At 47.1% G+C, this 12,103-nt stretch overlaps 1 protein-coding gene across 1 annotated transcript; it reads right to left on the reverse strand.

Annotated features, from left to right (window-relative positions):
- Nucleotides 1-217: 217 nt before the first annotated feature.
- Nucleotides 218-2,963, reverse strand: SOX4 (SRY-box transcription factor 4). The gene has a single exon (XM_039866442.1). It carries the CDS (start codon nucleotides 2,094-2,096, stop codon nucleotides 690-692), a length of 1,407 nt encoding a protein of 468 aa, XP_039722376.1. The 5' UTR covers nucleotides 2,097-2,963; the 3' UTR covers nucleotides 218-689.
- Between the last annotated feature and the right edge of the window lie 9,140 nt (nucleotides 2,964-12,103).

Consider the following 12,103-nt stretch of genomic DNA (forward strand, 5'->3'; position numbering starts at 1 on the left):
AAAAGAAAGAAAAGAGAGAAAGCAAAAAAAAGAGAGGAAAAAAAAAGACAGGCATTGGCCAGCGTGGTCTCTTCAGTCCCAGCGCTCGCCTGCGCGGCCCAAAACATCTGCCGTCGGTCAAAATCACCCCAGAGCCTCGAGTCTTCAGGGAAAAGACGGGAAGGGGTGGGGTGGGGAGGGTGCTGAGGACAAAATCCCTAGGGGCGCGCTTTTTTTTTCCTCTCTTGACCAAAGAAAAAAACAAAATAAAATAAAAACAAGTGGGCGATGAGAGGGACGAGATTCCTTCAGTCTCGAGAAAACTCACAACTTGGCTTTTCGCTGGGGTGCAGACCAGTCCGGAAGCCCCGGAGAAGGGGGGGGCGTCTCTTCACGCAAAAGGGAGGACACTCGAAGCTTTTTCGCCATCACAACAACATCAACAACAACAATAAAAGGTCGCCCGTCTCCCTCCGCTCCGCCGCATCCCCGGAGGCTGTGGGGGATGGGAGCTCGGGTCCCCAAACGCCCCGCGCTCCTCTCCAGCGACCGCCACGCTGACGAGCCGGCCCCCGTTCATCACTTTTTTTTCCTTTTCCTTTTTTTTAAATTTTTTTATTTTTTTAAATTTTTCCCTTTACACTTTCAATTCTCTCTCTGTCCACCTTTTCTCCCTCTGTCGCCCCGGCCCTCCTCTCCAGCGCGCGCCGTCAGTAAGTGAAGACCAGGTTGGAGATGCTGGATTCGAGCCAGTCTCCCGAGATCATCTCGCTGACCTCTGGCGTGCAGTAGTCCGGGAACTCGAAGTGAGAGCCCGAGCCCGGCTCCAGGGTGAAGTCCAGGTCCCGGTCCAGCGCCGACGATGAGCTGAAACTGCCCAGGGACATGCTCTCAAAGTTTGAGCTGGGGTTCAGGTCGAGCAGGTCGTCCTCGAATTCGTCGTCGGAGGCCGAGGAGCCCGCAGAGGAGGAGGCGGAGGACGAGTGGGACGAGGCCGAGGAGGACGCGTGCGAGGGCGCGCTGGACGGCGCGGGAGACGCGGCGCGCAGGCTGGCATAGCCGCGGTGGTCGGCGGGCGAGCGGCCGGCGGCCGGCGACGAAGCTGCGCTGCTGCGGCCGCTCAGGCTCGGCCCGTCGGGCGGGCAGCTCGCGCCCCCCTCCTCGTAGAGGCCCAGAGGGTCGCTGGGGTCGGCGGCCGCACCCACGCCGCCCGCGGGCGACGCCGTCGCGCCCAGGCTGCCGAACAGGTAGACGCGCTTCACCTTCTTCTCGGCCGGGGGCTTGCCCGGGGCCGCGAGCGCGGCGGGGGCCGAGGCCGCCGCGGAGGCCGCGGTTCCGGGAGTCCGCGCCTTGTACAGCGAGTGGTGATCGGCGGCTGCGGCGCCCAGAGGCAGCAGGGTGGCGGACCCCGCCTGCTCGGCCGCGAAAGAGGAGGCGGCCGCCGCTTTCCCGCCGCCGCCGCCTGCCAGGATGAGCTTGGCGTGCGGCTTGTTGCCCCCGCCGCCTGCCACCTTGGAGCCGCAGCTCTTTTTCTGCGCGGGTTTGGAGTTGGCGCCGCCGCCGCTCGCGCCGCCGCCTCCGCCCCCCGCGTTGCTGCTCCCGCCGCCGCCGCCGCCCCCGTGGCCACCCCCGCCGCTGCCACCGACCTTGTCGCCCTTTTCTCCGGGCTTGGAGGTGGCGGCGGCCGAGGAGCTGGAGTTGGCGTTGCCGGACTTCACCTTCTTCCTGGGCCGGTACTTGTAGTCGGGGTAGTCAGCCATGTGCTTGAGGCGCAGCCGCTCCGCCTCTCGAATGAAAGGGATCTTGTCGCTGTCTTTGAGCAGCTTCCAGCGTTTGCCCAGCCGCTTGGAGATCTCGGCGTTGTGCATGTCGGGCGACTGCTCCATAATCTTGCGCCGCTCGATCTGCGACCATACCATGAAAGCGTTCATGGGCCGCTTGATGTGCCCGCTCGGCGTCTTGCACCAGCTCGGGTCGTCGGCCTTGCCGCCCGTGGAGGCGGTGGAACCGGGCGTGGGGGACGAGGCGATGCCCAGCTCGAGGCCAGCGCCCGAGTCCGAGCTCTCGCCCGCCAGTAGCGCTTCCGTGTTCTCGGCGTTGTTGGTTTGCTGCACCATGGCCCCGGCTCAGTGGGCGCCCACGCGCGCTCACAGCCTCGCGGCGGCCGCGGCGCAATCGCCGGGCCCTCCCGGCTCCCCGGGCCAAGCTTGGCACGCCAAGCGGGAGGACGTGCGCGGCGGCCGAGCGGGCCCCTCCACTCCTGGCCGGGGCGGCGGTGGGCGAGGAGAGGAAAGTCTCCAAAAGATGCGGGGAAGGAGCCCTGCGCCTCTTGCAGAGGAGTTATAGTTCCCAGGCTGGAGAATCTCTCCCTTCCTTTCTCTCGTTTTCTCCCCCTCTCTCACCGCGCCGCAGTTTGCTCTCTTGGCTCTGAGTCTGGAGACCGTGCTAAAGTGGAGAGGAGTTTCTTGAATGCTGGTTGCTGAAGCTTCCAATGCAAGTTTCTCGCCGCCTCCCAGGCAGGTCCTTTTTTTTTTTTTTTTTTTCCTTTCCTTCCCCTGAAGCAGTTGATTCCAGTTCACGAGCGCTCTCAGGAGCTCAGGAAAGCAACATCGTCTCTATCACTTAGTCCCTTTCCTACAATGCAAAGCAAAAAACACTCTGGCTCCAGGACTCTCTGTGGGCGGAATCGGCACTAAGGAGTTTGTGCAGTTATTTTGTTGCAAGGTAGGAAGCCAAAAAGCCTTCATGCAACAGACTGGCATGAATAAATGTATGTTTCCCCCTCCCTTCTGCAAGAAGGGAGCTGGTAATGGCAGAGTTCCTCCACTGCAGACTCTTAAAAGAGCGTGCAAGAACTAGAGACCCGGGAGCGAAACAGGCCTCTTCCCCTCACACACAGTTTCTCTTGCTGCAGCTTAGAGCAGACCCCAATTCCGCCTCGCGCCTCTTTATCCTTTCACAGTCTTGGCCGCGGCCAATCAGCCGCTGTAACCAACGCTTCCTCGTGCCAAGCCCCTCCCCTGGGCTTCCCATTGGCTTGGAACCCGATGCAATAATAATCTCCGCGTGCAATGAGAAGCTCCAAATCTGACCTCATTCCAATTTACAGAGCAAACTTTTTAAAAGGGCTAGAAGTACAGCTGAGATTTCTGCTGCCTCTTTTTTTCCTCCTTTTGCTCTGTGTGTGCGCGCGTGCGTGTGTGGTGTGAAGAGGATGTTAATGCATGAAATTATTAAGGGGAGAGACGGAAATGTATTCTAACCATTATGTTAGATAACAAGGGGCTTGGAAGGGGGGGTAAGGGTGAAATACTGTAAATGGAAGCTTTCTGCTTAAAAGCCAAGTGATTATTTTTATTAGTTCTTTTCAGTATTGGAATAAAGAATCAGTCTCTAGTGCAAAATCTGTTCCCCAGCTCCTTCATAAAGCCAACGATGTGAAAGGGGGAGGGAAAGCTACAACAATAAATCAATGGATATTGAAAACCATTAAGAAAGTGCTACCTAGACACCTGTCATCACAATTATTTTAACAACTCTAGGTACAGCACAGATGTTGATGTATTGTGTAAATCCCTTCAGAGCAATTTTTGTGCTGTTTGTGGAAGATAGAAAAGAGGAATTTTTGCAATAATTACTTGCTCTCTTAACCAAACAGGGGTTGACTATGGTTATTTAATGATTTAAACTCCCCTATAAATCCTGGATAGCCCAAACAGAGGAGCTTTTCATTGGAACACATTAGGCAATGCTCCATAATTGACTCAATGGGAGAATTTCTATAGAGTTTTGTATGGGATGATAATAGTGAGTAAAGGTTGGGAATCAATTTTACTTTCTAAATATTTGTTTTTCACATTTTCAAAATTAAAAATTGCCTCATTCTGCTTCCTTCAACCCCTAAAACCTCCTCTTTTCCCTTATATATATTTTCTCCTGTATATTTCTCCTATATATTTGTTACTTGAATCAAATGGAACTGAAAGGCCAAGGCAAAGAGAAACTGTAGAGGGAGGTGGTAACTGATAGAAGAGAAGAGAGCCTCTGGATTTATATTAGACCTCGCTGTTCATCCTTCTTACTGGTTTTGTAACCCTGGGGATGTGACCGAGTCTCAGTTTTCCTCATCTGTGATAAGGGAATACTAGGAGCTACTTTATATAGGATTGGGGGTTCAGAGAGTTGGATGTATGGTAAGCCCTCAGTGAATGCTATTATTCTTCCCTGGATAATTCAAATACCATATACACTCCTTCTAGTAGAAGCAGCCTATTGTTCAAGAGACTATTGTTAAAGATGGTGACTAAAGAGAAAAAATAATCACAGATCGTGGATGTGAACCCCGTCCACAGACAATTGTGGCAATCTTGTCCTCCCAATGATTTTTTTAAAAAAGGAACTTTGTGAAGAGCACTATGAAGAGTGTGGCAAAGAAAAGGTGCCTAGGTAGTTAGAACACGTTAATATGACCACAAAAATTACTGTTGTTCCAAGGTTATGAAAATTAGAATTCTAGTAAAAATTAGTCTTCCCTAACACCATAATAGTAAACTGTTTTTCTACAGGCCAATAATAGGTATTTAGGTAGGGCCAACCCAGCACAATTAAGACAGCTTTTGATTCAGATCAAACTAGTGCTAGGCAGCAGATTTCAATTTAATCTTGTCAGACTTTTAAAGTATGTAGGCTGGCGAGAGGCCCAGGTTGTCAGATTTAGAATTTTACTGGAAAGAACAGCCTATGGAGACATCTGAGTTGATCTCTAAGGATCTACCATAAGCAAGAATGATTTTGTGGGTAAAAGCAAAAAAATTTTTAATGTTAGCTACCCAAGTTAAATGCTTTTTCTTTTAGATGGGGCAAAAAATGTTGAAAACAAACAAAAACTCACAGGCACCTTTTTTGCATATAAAAAGTTGGCTGTGTTATCATGCATTTATTTATTTATTTTTTTGGTATGCATACCAAAACACACCCCTAAATGTTATCAATCTGACATAAAAACCAAGAGGTCTGTTTTTTAAATAAAATCGTCACTGGAATAAAAAAAGGATAAATACTATATTTTGGAATTTGTACCAAAAATGATTTGAGAGTATAGCTATTTTGTGACAATTCAGTCAAGGTGAATATTAATATAATTGATTATATTTCTAAAGCCATTTATGCTTCTACCACTGAATATGATAGAGGAAAAGTGGAAGTTAATCAAAGCAGTCAAAGTAATTTTGTTTATGTTCAAAGCACACAAATTTGAAAAAGTGTACCAGAAAAAGTCGCTGGTGTATTTATATCGTTAAATGTATTTATTGTAACAAATCCAATAAATTTTAATAAACACCATTGTTATATGCCACTAAGGAAGAAAAACTGCAAATGAGTCTGTGACATCCTCCAGTTGTAGGACTTATCCCTAATTCAGAGATTTGAAAATGAAAAGTTTTTAGAATCGAAGAAATATGGTATTAGTAATTTCCATTGATTTTAAAGTATTATTATAGTGTATATAAATGCTTAGACTTCTGAAGTAGATTTGTTCTTAGGTGTTATTAGTTCCCTTAAAATGTAAGAAAACATTTGACAAATGGCCTTTTATTCATGTCATCTCTCTCACCAACTGAGTAAGTATGTGCACACTGGAATGTGTTAGGCCTCTAGGCTTCTGAATACGAAATAATGAGAAAAGATTTCTGTGTTCTCATTACCTAACTTCATATGCTTTGTAACCAGTTCTTCATTACTGACATTTTTTCCCAAAATACCAGATATTTGGTGGCCCCTACTAAATCAGTACTCAGTGTTCCCTCTGCTGGCTTTGCAGTACATGAAGTAATCCTTAATGCTACTCTTTAAACTAAGATAATTTTGCAAAAAAAAAAAAAAAAAAAACAACAACAACCAACAAAACTTATTTTAGAATAATAGACTAATTGTCTATATTAATAATGAATTAAAATTAGCAATTTTTGAATTAAAGTAAATATTTTATTTCCCATTAAATAATGTAATTCTATTTGATGTAATGTGTTATGTGCTAATTCATTTCTTCTGCTCTCACACACCTGCACAACATAAAATCTCACATCCATAAAATAGTATGGGGTATAGATGGAAATAAGATTCTATCTCACTGCTTAATATATTTCTATAGTATAAGTGGGGGAGGGAACTTGAAGGGAAATTAGTTTAACAAATCTGGATTTGTACTGATTTGCAAGATTTTGCCTTGTCTGGGTTATAGAAACTATGATAGTAGGAGTTGGGCTGATCTGACAAGTATTCAATTCAAATAAAAATAAAGATGGAAAAAAACCCTCTCACTGTTACTTTCACAGACAGGGAAGAAGCCCTGGGAAATCTGATGTCTTTGGCTTTTGTCAACTGGTTCCACACTTCATGAAAAAGAACCCTCCATCCAAGGCTAACTTACTTCTCAATCAAGTAGACAAACTTATACTTCATCCTTTTGGGCTGATGAAGTTGTATTGGAAGTGGACTTCCCTTTGGGGAGTTGCATTGAAAAATAATAATCAAAATAATATGGAAGTAATTCTTATTTGCAAAATATCAAAATAGGATTCTGGAGGAAAATGAAACCCACGATATATTTTTAATCTCAGAATGAAGGGATAAGAATCTCGCATTTCTAATAAGTTTTACCTTTTTCTCTCCACCTCCTAACTGGCAACTGGCACCTGATAGGCTAAAGCAAGCACTTAATACCAATGCCAGCTAATTTTCCTTTCCTCTCGATTTTCTGATGAGAACAAGCATAAAATGAGTGTCGATTTTCTGATGAGAACAAGCAGAAAATGAGTGTTTGTCTGGGCCTTGTAGATTCAAAGCATGAATAGGAACCTCTGTTCCATTTCGCAAAGCCAAGGCCAGGCACACCCACGTGGAGCCTAGGTTTGCTCTGCAGCCAGCCTACTCCCAACCTGGGGAGGAGCCGCCGCCAGGTGGCAGCGCTGAGCCTCCCTGCGTCCGCAAGGAGACGTGGGAAAACGTGGGGATCGTCCGACTTCTTTCTTTTCCCCTTTGCCCCACTACTGAACCCCTATCGTCTTCCACTAGTCTACCTTCTTTAGATAGCATTTTAAACGATCAGCGGTAAATAAGGTGTATCGGTGAATTCTGATTATTCCCCCCCGCCCCCCATAAATCAAAGATTAGGGCTGCCGACGCCGCCTCCTGTTCATTTGTCAGAAGCTCCCCGAGACTGGGGAAGCCAGGCCAGCTCCCGTTTGGATCTAGTAACTGAACCTGGGAGATTGTCAATTACCGCATCAGTATTTTGCCGAAACCGGAGTTAGAACGCGGTTTCTCTGCCAGCAGCTCTCCGTTTCTGAGAGCGGTGCAGTAAAGCGGCGCGCGTTACTGCAGGACCAGCAAAGGCCACCCCTCTTCCTGAAAACATGGTTCCTTGGACCAGGACGCCTGGCCGAGCTCAGCGACGCAGTGGCGCAGGTCCCGCTCCTCCTGCCCGGAGCTCGGAGCAAATTCAGCGGGATTAACAGTGCTCAGCCTCCGGGACCGAGCCTCGCCTTTCGATTCCAGTTACAGGGAGGAAATAAATTGGAATCGACTCAAGCTGTGCTTTTTGGAGGAAAGTCTTTCCTACTGTAAACATGTTTCAGGCGATCCTGTCAGCAACACTTTAACATCCGTCTTCCTTTTAGGCTTTACAACCCGGGAAGGAGCTGAAGACTCACGGACACGCGCACACACATTCAGGCCAAGTGAAGACACCCTCGCGAGCTCCTAGTCCCCCTTTAAAGTTGCAACTGACCCGGGCTGGCTGGGGGTCATTTCTCGGAGCTGAGTTCTTCCATCTCCCCACCCCCGGAGCCACCTTGGCCCGGGGCGATGGTGCCCAGTTTTGTCGCTAACCAGAACTGCCAGCCACTAGTTCCCCTTCTCTGTTGGTGCCCACAGCTTGTGCTCTGGACACCTAAATGCGCTCTGAGAACTGTGCATCTGGGCCCCACGCTCCGGCTAGCATCCGACATTCGAACCCTGGCTGGGCACCCTCCCGGCTAGCCGCAGGCTGAGGCCTCACTGAGTGTGCAGCTGCCTGGGCTCTTTCAGGAGGGCAGAGCGGGGCGTGTGAGCGCAGAGGGCGGGGGCAGGAAAAAGCCACAGGGGGAAGGGACGTTGACAATTGGTTGCACCCGAATCCTCATGCTTCCCCTCCCCGAGGACTATGGGAGGAGGAAGAGTGCTGGGTGCCCACCCTCGCCTTTCGCTAGTGCGGGAAAGGCGGGGTGGGGCGGGCGTCCTGGGGTCCGCGAGGGCAGCAGAGGCGCCCTAGGGTGCCAGGCGAACTTGCCAAGGGGCGTACCCGACGTCCCAGTGATTCCACCCTGGTTTCAGGTCTGAGAGGCAGTAGCTTACGGCAGGTGAATAACTGTTAGAGGCTGCGCCCCGAGGCATGTGGTTCCTTAGAAGCAAAGCTTTGTGGAGGGGCTCGGCTCGCTGTGTTCCCGTGCATTCACCTGTCTCTGCCTTTCTATAAGGGTCCGGATGGGGCTGCCTACACCAACTCGGGGCTCCCGAAGCCGTCCCAGTGACCCCAGCACGCGGTGTGGATGCGAGCACACACTACAGGATCCCCACCCCCAACCCAACAACTGAATAGAAGCAATTACAGTTGGAGCCCCGTGGGGAAAGCCCTTAAACAAGAGCAAACCTAAGTCCACGTTAGCAAACCAGTTGACCTACAATTGGAGAGTGTGCGAGGGCGGGCTGGGGCGGTGCGTCTGCGGGGAGGAAAACCCGCTGGGGAGTAGGCAGAGGAAGCAAAAGCAAGATGCCAGATAAGTGAAAGAGAGGATGAGAGGAGAGGAAGAAAGGCGTTTGATTGCAGAGAGGGAGGTGGGAAGGCGCGGAGACGGCACCGGCTGCCAGGTGACACGGGGCAGGGAGGAGAGGCGGGTGCGTGGGGGTGGGAGCACCGGATCTCTCAGTTCCTAGCCCTCCCCTCTCGGCGTCGTGCCGCGGTCCTACATCACGCGTGGCGCAGATGGTGGCGGGCAGCTCGTGGGGAGGGGAGGGGAGGGCTTGGGCGAGGCAGGGACCAAAGACCTCAGCGCCCCGGACCGTGCTGGGCGTGCAGCACACCTGGCATCCGGGACTCACCATCTGCTCCGAGCTCACTGCCGCTCCGGCCAGGGGTGTGGGCTTGGAAAGAGATAAGGATACTGCCTGGGGAGTGGATGGCTTCGCGTCAACCGCCGCAATGAACTCAGTCAATCAACGTTTATGGTGCTCCTACTGTGTGCCGTGTGCAGCCTCGGTCCCCTCCAGCTGCTGGGCTCAGGAACTGCGCCATCTGTTCGGTTACACCCTCAAGCTAGAAAAGAATCCTGTGTATATTGTTGTATAATAAATTCACAATTCAAACAAAATTCTATAAGCAAATTCGCCATGCGAAGGAGGGTAGTTGAAGCAGTTTAGGGTTCTGGAAAAGTGTTGGGTTTAGCAGAATAAAGTATGAACTTTTGGTGATTTTTCACTGCTTTGTGAAGCATAAATGACCCCCTCGCCTTCCTGCTCCACATTCTCACAACACAGAGATCAAAATTAACAATAATAATTAAACAACTTAGTAACATTTCATCTGGGATATAAAGGTTCAGAAATAATTGAAGTCTGTTCTTAAACACTCAAACTTAAATCATTAATTTCGCAAATACCAGACCCAAAACACTGCCTTGTTGTAACAAGTGTTTTTGTAATGTAATATTACCATCTCGAAAGAAAATTCTATATAATCTAACCTAATACACACCTAATATATTTTTTTTAAAAAAATCAACATAATGCTCAAACTACAATATACAGGAGAAATACAAGATACAAAATTTATAATAAAACTATATAATTTGATATGTGCATGCTTAGGCTATATTTCAGTAGAACACACAAAATATTATCCAAAGTGTCTAAAATTCTCCCTAAGGAGTACAACTGCCCAGATGTGAATTATGCACTAGGCGTGCCAGGCGAGTACTAAGTAATGGGAATGCTATTGATATTCTAAATTCTTAAATTCACAGTGGATGTGATAGATTCTTAGGGTAAATCATTGTCGCCTTTATGTGGACCTGCCTCCATTGACTCTGGATTTGGTCAATGACTTACTTTGGCCAATGGCATGTTAGAAAGCATGACCCAAGCAGAGGCTTGATCTAAGTGCCACACATTGGGGTTTGTTCACCTGAAACCTTGAGAGAAAAGCGTTGGGAAGAAGCTAGTCTAACAGTGGAGGATGAAAGGGACTATGGAGAAAGTGGAGGTGTCCTGCCAAGGCTAGAGTCCCAAGCATGTGACTGAGGCTATCTTGGACTACAGTAGGAGTGTCAGATGGCTGCAGCCACATGATTGATCTCAGACGAATCCAGCAGAAGGATCACTCAGATGGACAACACAGAATTATGAGAACAATACATTGTTGTTTAAAATCACTGTTTTAGGTGGTTTGTTAGGCAGTAAGAGAGGACAAAGTATTAATTACAATACCATATGATAAATGACAAAATACAAACCTACCCAAGAAGATTATGTTTTCATAATAACTCAAGATGTTCATTATGAGTTCAGTCAATATATTCTCAGTGCCCATGGTAGATATAGGGGTTAGCTAGACTTCAGTAACCCCAGACATCTTATCTACTCTAGTTGCGAGTTGTGTTTCTTTTCCATTTCCCATATTTCCCTGAAATTCTTTCATCCCTCAAGCGGCCTGGGGCTTACCAGCACTGTTGTATTTCATCTCTGTCACTCCTTCTATTGCCTGTGGCCTTTCTTGGCTAGCTCTTTTCTCTCCACTTTTTTCTTTTTCTTTCTTCCTGGTCTCATTTCTCCATTTTCTTCTATTGCTTCAACATTTATTTACTTATGATCAGTAAATAGACCAAAAATATTAAGCCTTCAATAATTTTTTTTGCCTCTAATAAAAATTTTATTTTTTATCATTATTTTTAATTAATTAATTAATTTATTTTTTATGGTGACATTGGTTAACAAAATCCGATAAGTTTCAGTTGTACATTTGAACAGTAGGGCAAAAAATATATATTTACATTGTGTGTTCACCTCCCATAGTTGTACATTTGAACAGTAGGGCAAAAAATATATATTTACATTGTGTGTTCACCTCCCATAGTTAGATTTCTTTCTGTCACCGCATATTTGACCCCTTTTACCCCGTCTACCTCTCCCTTCCCACCTCGCCACCACCCTCTGGTAACCACTAGTCTATTGTCCATGTCCATGAGTCTCTGTTTATCCTATTCATTTGTTGCTTTTAGGTTTATATCCCACATATAAGTGATATTATGTGATTTTCAGCTTTTTCTGTCTGGCTTATTTTGCTTAGCATGATTATCTCGAGGTCCATCTATGTTTTCACAAATGGAAGTATTTCATCTCTTCTTATAGCTGAGTAATATTCCATTGTATATATGTGCCACAGCTACTTTAGCCAATCATCTATCATAGAACACTTCAGTTGCTTCCATGTCCTGGCCACTGTGAATAATGCTGCTATGAACATCAGTGAGCAAATATCTTTTTGGATATGAGTTTTCAAGTCTTTGGGGTAAATACCCAGTAGAGGGATTGCTAGATCATATGGTAGATCAATTATTAGTTTTTTTTGAGGAACCTCCATACTCTTTTCCATAGTGGCTGTACCAATTTGCATTCCCACCAGCAATGTATGAGGGTTCCTTTCTCTCCACATCCTCTCCAACATCCGTTATTACTTGTCCTGTTGATTACAGCTATTCTAACAGGTGTGAGATGGTATCTCATTGTGGTTTTGATTTGCATTTCCCTAGTAGCTAGTGATGTTGAGCATCTTTTTCATATATTTGTTGGACATTTGTCTGTCCTCTAGGGAAAAGTGTCTTTTTAGGTCTTCTGCCCATTTTTTGATTGGATCGTTTTTTTTGTTGTTGTTATTGAATCATATGAGTTCTGTGTATACTTTGGATAGTAGGCCCTTATCAGAGGCGTTGCTTGCAAATATATTTTCCCATTCGGATGGTTGTCTCTTTATCTTGTTGATGGTTTCTTTTGCTGTGCAGAAGATTTTTAGTTTGATGTAGTCTCCTTCATT

The sequence above is a fragment of the Pteropus medius genome, unplaced genomic scaffold (assembly GCF_902729225.1).
Source record: "Pteropus medius unplaced genomic scaffold, Ma_sr-lr_union100, whole genome shotgun sequence".
NCBI classification, from domain to species: Eukaryota; Metazoa; Chordata; class Mammalia; order Chiroptera; family Pteropodidae; genus Pteropus; species Pteropus medius.